The 9,937-nt window shown below is 39.0% G+C and overlaps 1 protein-coding gene across 1 annotated transcript in view; it reads right to left on the minus strand.

Annotated features, from left to right (window-relative positions):
* Positions 1-9,931, minus strand: part of QRSL1 (glutaminyl-tRNA amidotransferase subunit QRSL1) — a 13,657-nt gene extending 3,726 nt beyond the window's left edge. Inside the window, exons 1-9 of the mRNA XM_005426595.3 lie at positions 9,834-9,931; positions 9,461-9,620; positions 8,225-8,323; positions 7,113-7,209; positions 5,233-5,409; positions 2,830-3,005; positions 2,614-2,726; positions 953-1,145; positions 461-578 (exon numbers count right to left, since the gene is read on the minus strand). Of these exons, the coding sequence (XP_005426652.1) occupies positions 461-578; positions 953-1,145; positions 2,614-2,726; positions 2,830-3,005; positions 5,233-5,409; positions 7,113-7,209; positions 8,225-8,323; positions 9,461-9,620; positions 9,834-9,857 (1,157 nt within the window). The 5' untranslated portion in view covers positions 9,858-9,931. The remainder of the gene's footprint in view (positions 1-460; positions 579-952; positions 1,146-2,613; positions 2,727-2,829; positions 3,006-5,232; positions 5,410-7,112; positions 7,210-8,224; positions 8,324-9,460; positions 9,621-9,833) is intronic.
* Between the last annotated feature and the right edge of the window lie 6 nt (positions 9,932-9,937).

Raw genomic sequence — 9,937 nt, forward strand, 5'->3', positions numbered from 1 at the left:
GTACACTGAGACAGAGAGCTGCAGTTAATTTAATTGCTATGTGTCTGGCTTTCTCTAGAAGATCTTGCTAAAATGTACCAGCAGTTTTTCTATGCAGTTTTAATGAAATTAACAGCTACAGAACTTCTAACACTAAGACAGTAAAGACTTCAGTATGATTTCAATGTCATACCATAGGGTAGATTTCTGCCTAATTTAACTGATGATGCCAATAATGCTCTGGTAGGGGAAAAAATCACTAAATTGTTCTACTTATTTAATTTAGGACACTCACTGGTAAGACTGGGAAAACATTTTTGTTCATTATAAACAGGCATTATAGACCTAAAGCAATAATAAAAATACAAACAGCTACTAGTGTAAGAGCAATTTCTTCCTCATGTCATGATAAGCAATTAATCACCATTTGCTCAAAACTTCATTAACCTGGAAAAGCTGAATTTCAAGAAGTTCTGCTTACTGTTTCAACAAGAAGTAGTTTCCTGACAGAATCCTCCCTCTTACGACATCATTGAAGCCTTCTCTCCGTGTTGCAGCATACATACTTTCGGTGGAATCTTTCATGTCAGAACGATGTCCTGGAAAGAAAAGGCATTCTGGGTGTTCATACTTCTTGTAATCCTTAAGATTTAATAATGTCACAGTAGTACAATAGGTCACTGTTTGCTGCAGCCTGACATGCTACTACTCTGGAAAAACAACAAAACACATAGTTTTATTATGGAAATACTAAACTAGATTTTGAGCCCAGACACTGATATGCCTAGTAGTGAAATATATTATGTATTTATTTACACATTTTTATCTGCACAAGGTTTCTTACTATATTCCATCTTGGAGAAATAATATCAAGCATCCAACCATGAAAAAAAATCTACAAAAACTAACACTTTTACATGGCGTCCAGCAATGTTTCTACTGTCTGAGAAAAAGGTTTTTTCAAAGGCCTTACCATATTCCAGTCCATCAAACCTGGCCATATTTGATGCCACTTCTGCTGTGCACAGCACATGATAGCAGACAATTGAGTAAGGAGTGTGTGGTAGGCTCACTTCAACCACTTTAGCACCTGCATTCTTAAACAGGTCAGCAGCTTTTGACCAGAGAGCCAGAATTTCACTAGACAGCCCTGGTGCATGATATTCCTTAGAGGAAAAACAAGAATGGGAGTTATTTTACATACTGGTTTACTTCTAATAGCAACTAAAACACAAATACTCCTTGCTAAAAATACATTGAAACCATTATTATCTCACCCCTATATGATTTAAAGTACCAATAAAAACTTTTTGCATCTATTAAATCCTATACAATCAAGGGGTATTAAATTAACAGGATTGAATCTTCTTAAGAGTATTATATTCATCTCAGCAGAATCAACATATGTATCACAGATCATGGAATTTCAGCAGTTTCTTCTGAAAGAGTAATTGCCCAGCTATTCCCTTATTTATCTATCAGGACTATACTGTACTGCTCTGCAGTAACAGGTACAAATTCTTCAGGTCTAAATCCTAAAACCAGGGCTGTTAGCCCCTGTTGTTAACGCTCACAATGTTATCAGTGGCAACTGGCACACCATGGTGAAACAAATAAAACCTACAATCAAGGGTTTGGGAGAAGACTTAGATTAGCTACTTTCCTATTTCACAGACAAATTATAGATATTATATTAAAATTCCCTGTTTTTGAAGATACTTGCTTTAGTTCTAAACCATAATATCAGGGTCATAATACTGTCTGACTTCTGAGTAGCTATGACCCATGTTTAATGTATGCATGTATCTGTTTAGAATAACCTGTAGCAGTAGAAAAAACTGTCCAAAGGACAGGAAAAATTAACCAACATCACAATTTTAGATTTATCAAGATTTAAACAGTATGCAGCTGATCAATTTTCTAGGCACGTAATTTTCCATTTCACAGATTGTGAATAATTGGTCAGTGGACATCTCTGCTTACCAAATTAAAACTTTTGGTATGCCTGTTCTATCTTAGGTTCCAATACAGAGAATACAATTAATAAATGTTATTTACATTGTCTCTTTGAAGGCAGAGCCTTTATTAAATTAAAAATAGGCTGAAGTCCCAAACTTTGTTCCTAAATTTCAAACAAACATGATTGAATTGCATACATCAGATGCCAAATTACAGACATCTTTCAGTTCTTATTAGGACTCTGCAAATCACAGCTCCTTGTGCCATTCAATTGCCTTTAAAATTCTGCTCAATATTAACACATTGGCCTTTAGGCAAGGATCCCAAAGCTCTGCACAAACCAGTACCAAGCTCACTGCATGGGAAGGCTCCAAGAGCAACTTGCTTGAGGTTACAGAGTAGACTAAGGAAAGAGCAACAGAGAGAACCAAGACAGTGCTTCCCCCGACAATGACAACATGTTTTAGGTGATGCATTACTGTATGCTTACTCCTAATTGCCTGGACAGGCAACAGAGCAAACACATACTGTTCTTTTCCATGAGCTGCTTTCACTGTCTTCGCTGTTTCAAATCATGGGAGACTGGGAGGTGGTGCGCAAGACACAAATATTTTTTGTTATGCGTCTTTTATTTGTTCTTCCTGTCCATAACTGTTAACAGGATTTAAATGTTACCTTTGGAATTCCAATTGAAAGCTTGCTGACATCAGTCAAATTAGGTAGTTCAAATGGCTTGAAGTCATCCTGAATTGTGGTAGAGTCCTTAGGATCATGTCCAGCAAGTGAACCTGAAATAAGACATGACATGTCCAAGAAAACATACATTAGTTAGTCAGGATTCAGTCTGTTTTGAGGAAATGTTGTAAACAAAGATGTATGACAGAGTAATACCTAACAAAACTGCAGCATCATCCACAGATCTGGTTAGGATTCCTGGCACATCCATGGAGTTCACTAGAGGAATGAGACCATGGCGAGAGATCAGTCCATATGTTGGCTTTAAACCTACAACACCACAGTGAGCAGCAGGGTTTCGGGTAGATCCTCCTGTGTCTGACCCTAAGGCTCTATGGTTTCAAAAGGATCATCATTAGTAAGATAATTCAGAACATTTCCAAATCATAAGAATGTGTGGCTTTGAGATGCATGGATTTAAAACTGTAAATCCTTCCAGACCAGAAGTCATAATCACACAGCCTAAATTCCAGTCTGTTCTCTATGTCTATTTTTCATTTGTTCTCTGATTTTTCCTAGGGTCTCTGAATTTGCCATTGGGAGAGTCCAGTTCTCTTCACAAAGCAGAGGCAGATAGGTAGAATTCAGACCATCTGAAAATGGCCCCAAATATCTTCTTCTGCCTTCCTTGTTCCAATACTGTGGACTCCAACTGATACATCTCATGTGATTTAGGGAACAGTTTTCAACGCTGATATCTTTTTTATTGCGTAGCCAATGCACCATGAATCAGCATTTTCCAGGATAAAAAGGAAGAATGACATTTATTGCCCCTAACAAGAGGGCATACTTTGGAAAGATGTTTTTCCTGTTTCCAAATCTACAATGATTGATCAGAACTCCCAGTTTACAGTAGCTTAGGTACAATTAAAACACAGCATATTGTTATTATTATGCTGAATTCCTCTTTTCCTTATCCACAAGTGAAACCTTGTTCTTTCTAAATTGAAACTTTTATTTCAAAAATTGTATTGAAATGAAACATGCTGTTCTCTTGTTTTTAATAAACTTAACTCAAGCAGCATTAAAAAGATAAAGCAGTTTTCATTCAAATCTTTGCCAAAACCAATTTAAACTCCAGAAATAGGTATAATTTTTATTGAAGTGAGTATATGACTTTTCCCATAGCCATTTGTTTATGAGATGGCTGAACCAATTCAACTGACTTTCCCGAAGTGGAATTTTTTCCAAAGTATTTGTGTTGATGTAAAACACCCTCAATTTTATAGCATTTTTGGACATCCAAATCTCAAACTGAAAATGTAAAGACTGGCAGCATTCCTAGTGCTTGAAAGACACTAATAGGATGGATATACAATAGGTTATATGCAATAAAATAGCTGGACAAAAAAATCTCCCTGATCTGACAATGTGCTGAGCAGTGCAAAATGGGAGCCCAGCAACATAAGAAAAGGTGCCAGACCCTCTCAGGATCAGCCCATTCTGGCTCAGGATGAGAATCAGCAGTCCTTGGGAATGGCTGCACTGAGTTCAATTTCAACAGTATTAAAATGTTGAGTAGGTTACATCCCAGTAAAGGGCAAGGATATGAAGAGATACATAAAACTTAAAAAAGTAATTTAAAGAGTTGTAATCAACATTAGCAAAAATATTTTAACAACAAAATATATGCTTGTAATGTAGTCTGTGGGCAAATACATATAAAGTAACTAAAGAGCATTTTTAAACACCTTCCAATTAAGAGCAGAATTGAAATAATATTCTATAAAACATGTTCCAACATGTAGCTCTAAAAATTGCATAAAATACAAGGTGTAAAGGTTTGTGATCAGTTTTAACAGTCAGATGGAGAAGATAGTATAGACAACTGACCTGCTAAACAGTGTGTTGATATTCCATGCAGTTAGTAATTACTATTTAAAAAAAAAAGTCCAGTTTGTTCAAATTTCTTTAGGAAAAAACTCCAACAACCATAAACACACACTTGCCTAAAAAAATACCCCAACACTAAAACTGTTTTCTAAGTTAAAAACACAGAAGGCTGTAAGTATCTATGTAGTAAGTACTCTGTACTCTTTTGTTAAATAAGAGATTTGAAAGGTTTTAGGTCCCAAATCTCATGTACTATTACATAACTATGCTATAAAAACAAAGGAGCAGAGGAAAGATTATTATACTGCTACAAATTGAGGGATCTCTTAATTTGCTGAATTACATTTTCAGTGTGTATTTGTGTAATGCAATTAGGGAGGAAGAGGATGCGTCACAAACCTCGTAAGACTTCTTAAGAGATTATGTGGGAATAAGAATAAAACTGTCACTCCCTTACTGCCATCAAAATTTTATATATATTTCACAAAGTGTAAAGTGGTCATATGACTGAATAATGCCTGAAATGAGTAAGTCTAAATTTGCCTGCATGGATTAATTCTGGCTTCATGATATGCCACGAGTAACCTAGGGATGCTGAAATAAATTTTTGCAAGCCAGTGCCAATAACCCTTCTATTTCTTACTAGCTTATGAGAAAATTATAAAATTAAAATATTCCAACATATTTTGAGACATTTACGGAAAGACAATTTTAAAAGCCTCTTACGCAAAACATGTGAAAGACGACACAGCAGCCGCGCTGCCTCCTGAGCTCCCTCCTGTTATTACCCAGTTTGACTCTTCATCTTCAGAATGGGATTTTGGGACAGACTTTTCCTTGTACTGTTTTGAATAACTCCAGGGATTTCTGACTGGTCCAAATACTCCATCCGTGCTCCCAGAACTAAGATAGTCATACAGGACAAATACAGACAGAAGTGACAAATTACACACTTGTATTCCTGAATTTAATTTTTTTAATCCAATTCCTCATCATCCTTGCAAATTCAATTTCAACACAAGAAGATTGGTGTACGTAAATCATTAAGCAGTCAACTTCTACAACATTACATACAACTGTAAAATTCATAGCTGTTCATCAGTTTCTAACACAGAACCTGAACTTGTACCTTTTTCTAACTTCTGCTACTGCCACTGAAATGAACAGAGTCACAAAGACACAAAACTGACTTAAGCTATGTAAAAGTACAGGAGCACATCTCTTTCAAAACCAAGGTATTCTGTTTTTCCAGCCCTGCCTTTGATGCAAGATCACTGTTGTGAGGAAAAACATACTGCTAGAGGTGGAGACAAAGCTCCACAATACCAGGAACATGCATTTCTCTGAAATGCCACACTATTATTCACCCTGTAGCCCTCTGCAGAGGCCACAGTTCACTGGTTCAGAATGCCAGACTGGCTTCTCAGAAACCAGTTTCAGTCAGCTTGTGTCACCTAGGTGTGAGCTGACACCTGAAGCAGGGGCAGGGCATACTTTCCTCCTTCCTCAGGCCCTCTACCCACGCTCCCCTGACTGCAAGGTGCCAGTGTTACCAGCTATATCATCAGACAAAACAGGCAGCTGACAGCAGTGGAAAACAAACCTTATGAGACATCACTGCTTTAGAGCTGGACCTGCTCCCTGATCAAGAGATCACACAAACACACACACCAGAATGAGAAACTAGTATTGGGATAAGCTCTTTAGGAGAATCCTGTGCTTTAACAAACTTAGACCAGTTGTAATACTGCATTATCAGGTTTTTCCCAAGCTTTTTGCTGCTCTTCCTCTGAGGAATAACTTTTTTACATAAAAATTACTTTATTCAAAACAATATTGTCCAAGCACTTCCACCCCATCCATGTGAATTTCCAATCAAACCTTGGACTCTGGTTTTCAGTATAATAAAATCAAAATACAGCGTTTACTGGTTTTCACAGGTAACTAAATCCCAGAGATTTCCTTCCAAACCTAGCAGTAATTCCCATCCCTAACAGCCCGATGCCATTCTCTGCTACAGCTTGGCTGTCTTCACTGATTTGCAGAAGAAACAATTTGTAGGAGAATTTTTCAATGTGCTCCTGAGAAAAAGTCACCACCAATAGCTCAGGCAACTTAAAAGCCTTGCTCTCGATTAGCCTGTGTGCAGCAAATCAGGGAGCACCCATACAAATTACCCCAGTGGCCGACTGGCAGAGGCAGTGGCTGCCACTGGGGGCACGATAACAATTACCTAAGGGCAAAAAGCCATCAGTAAGGAGAGAGGAAAAGGCAGCAATTAACTGCGTTGTAACCAATTCTATTAACACATTACTGAATCTACAAGAAGGCCACTTGTCCTTGGCCTTCTGCAGAAGCTGGACTGCTTCCTGCCTCTCAAGCACATTTGAACACTATGTTCACAAAACTCAGCGTCTGTATCATTTACACAACACTACAAACGCTCAGGCAGAAGTTCATGCCGCTCTGTGTACCCTTCCAGTAAGTATTCATTGCTGTCTCACCTCACAGAAACAGGAGTTAAGGATTACAGGTAGATTGGAACAGATGGTATGTATGTTATTTCATGTAAAATCAACACATTAAAAATAATAAACATCACTCACCCCATTGCAAATTCATCTAGGTTTGTTTTACCTAAAAGCACAGCTCCCTGATCCAGTAACTTCTGAACTACTGTAGCATTGTAAGGAGAAATATAACCTGAAAACAATCAGAATAATTAAGAGCAACTGGTGAGATACAAGTTATTTTTACAAGTAGCTACTCTGAACATTTTGATGCTGTCATTAGCATCAGACTTTACATAAAGATGAGAACTACGACAGTGACATGAGACCTCAAGTGGTAACCAATTCACTTCATGAATGATAACAGGGGCTTCTTCACTGCCACTTCCATCAGGAACAAGGACATCACTCATAATACTCTTTGCAATCAATCACAACAGGTCTGAGAATGTGCTTTAAGGAAAAGCATCTCAGGTAATATAACAACTTTTGCAACAGAGAAGTCATATTTTGTTTCTTCTGCTATTAAAAAAAACCACAATCAAATCAGAGGTCTGTTAATTTACTTCTACTATCTTCCACAAGGATTAATATAAAGTTTAACTTTGTGCAGAATAAAACAGATATAAGAAATGTTTCCAACTTTTGCTTTTACTATAAAAACACTGTAATGCCTCAAAAACGTTCATGAACTGTTAATAGAAACAATGACTTTAGGAAATTTTAAAAAATGCCTTAAAATAATTATAAATGTGATTGTATGTTGGGATTGTAAACATTTACTTTTCTTACAGCCATATGAAAAAACTATTTAAGTCACCAATTATGAACAGAACAACAAAACAGGACTGTCTTTGGATTTCACTAGGTATGAAACAGAAGGTAGAACAGTACTGACTGTCCTCCTCTAGACCTAAAAGCACTGTGAAGGAAAATGTGAATTTTCCTTGGAACCGGTTTATTGTAGTATATAGGTTTTTATTATAACTGTTGTTAAATGCATACAATTATAAAGAGATAACATGCTTAGAAGAAGAAAAAAATCCATCTGTAATACCAGATGAACTTGGCTAGTGAAACTGGATAAATGTATTTCCTCAAATGACACACACTCATTTTTTAAAAATACTTGGATTTCTGGAAGACTCCAGTCCATACACTCTCCAAAGAGCAAAAGATCTGAATTTACTTTAAAAGCTGTACTGTACCTTTCAGCATGTTTGATGCACATGTTGTCTCAATGCCAGCTGTATTAAAGTTGTCTTTTACAGCAATAGGAATTCCATCTAGAATGCCCAGTGGTTGACCTGCATTACAAATGATTGCAAAACAACAGAAATTAAAGCAAAATGTGCTCTATATACATAATGTTGTCATCAATTACTGTTTATTTTACATGTCCCTCTGGGTGGTTTTTGAAAGCAAGATTGCTTTCCACTTGGCATTTGATGGTTGTCTGTTCCATTTTCAAGAACCACCTTCCATTCCAACTCAAGCATTGAGCACTCTGCCCAAACCAGACCTCCTGTCTAAGCCCTCCACCTGCTTTCATCCAGGCTGGCTATCCCAGAGGAGTGCATTCCAATGTCACCACACAGTGCTTATTTCAGCCATAGGTGCAACTAAATACACCCTATCACTAGGCTGGGAGCCATAAACACTGCCTACCTGGCATACACAGTAGATTAATTACTGAAGCAGAGAAAATGCTTCTCAAGTAATCGATTATCACCATCAAAAAAACCCTGAACCAACAAACACCACAAAAAAACCCCAACTCAAAACCTAAATGGCCTACATCAGGAAGCAAAACAACCTGGCTGACAATTTATTGAGCTGTCAGAGGACAGCAAGTGTCACACATGAAGGAAAACATGTATTCTATTAGGTGAAAATTCACCTTTCCTGCCTTTCTTGAGACACAAAGGAAAATGAGGATGGCTATCTTCTAAATGTTGCAGATAACAGGACTGAAAGCTGTTCTGTTCTCCAATTCCTAACTGCAATTAATAAAGCTGCATTATTTTAATTTGCTTTCTTAATTAAAAACTCAATAGGTTGTGCTAGCTGTTTGCCTATCCCAGTCTGGAGGCCTGAGAATGACCACTGCATTTGCCTATTCATGGCACCTGTTGGCTACATATTCCAAATGAACTGTTGAGGGAAAAAAGCAGCTGACACCAAGTAGTAACACTGTCCAAGAGGCACAGAGCCTATTTAACCTGCAATGCCCCGTTTGGTCCAGGTTTACCCTCTGTTTTTTGGCCTAAATACTCTCCTGAGTGCCAAGTGTACACCCACAGAAACCACAAGTGTGAGCTTCATCCCCCAAGATTCAAACAAGCCAAGACACCCCCTTTAAAAAGCAAAGGTGCTTCGTCTAACACAGACAGCTCCTCCTCAGCCGCTTTTTAAGGACTGACGTTGCTTGCAAACCAACATACCTCTTTTATATCTTTCCTCTGATTCTTCAGCCTGCTTCAAAGCGGTCTCTTCCGCTACGGTGATGTATGCATTCAGAAACTTGGTGCTTTTGATGAGGGCCAGGCATCGCTGGCAGAGCTCCGTGGGAGCGACTCGTCCTTCCTTCAACGCCGCCGACACCTGAGAGCGCAGCCCGCCGTTCAGGGCAGCCGGGTGCCGGAGGCCGCGCCGGGGCGGAGCGGGGGAGGAAGCGCCATCCCCGCTGAGGGAAGGAGCGCACGGGAAGCGCTCTCCCGGCTCGCCCCGAGAAAAGGGGACGCGAGGGGACCCCGGTCACCTTGCGAACCCGCCTCGTTGCTCGGCATCCCCGGCAGGCGGACAGACCCCACTCACCTGTCGGAGAGAGGCGCGCAGCATGATTCTCCCTGTCCGTCGCCACCTCCTCACGCCCGCCGAGCGACCCCTACCCGTCCCCGGCGCGGCGGCCGCCCCCCCCC

The sequence above is a fragment of the Geospiza fortis genome, unplaced genomic scaffold (assembly GCF_000277835.1).
Source record: "Geospiza fortis unplaced genomic scaffold, GeoFor_1.0 scaffold486, whole genome shotgun sequence".
Lineage (NCBI taxonomy): Eukaryota > Metazoa > Chordata > Aves > Passeriformes > Thraupidae > Geospiza > Geospiza fortis.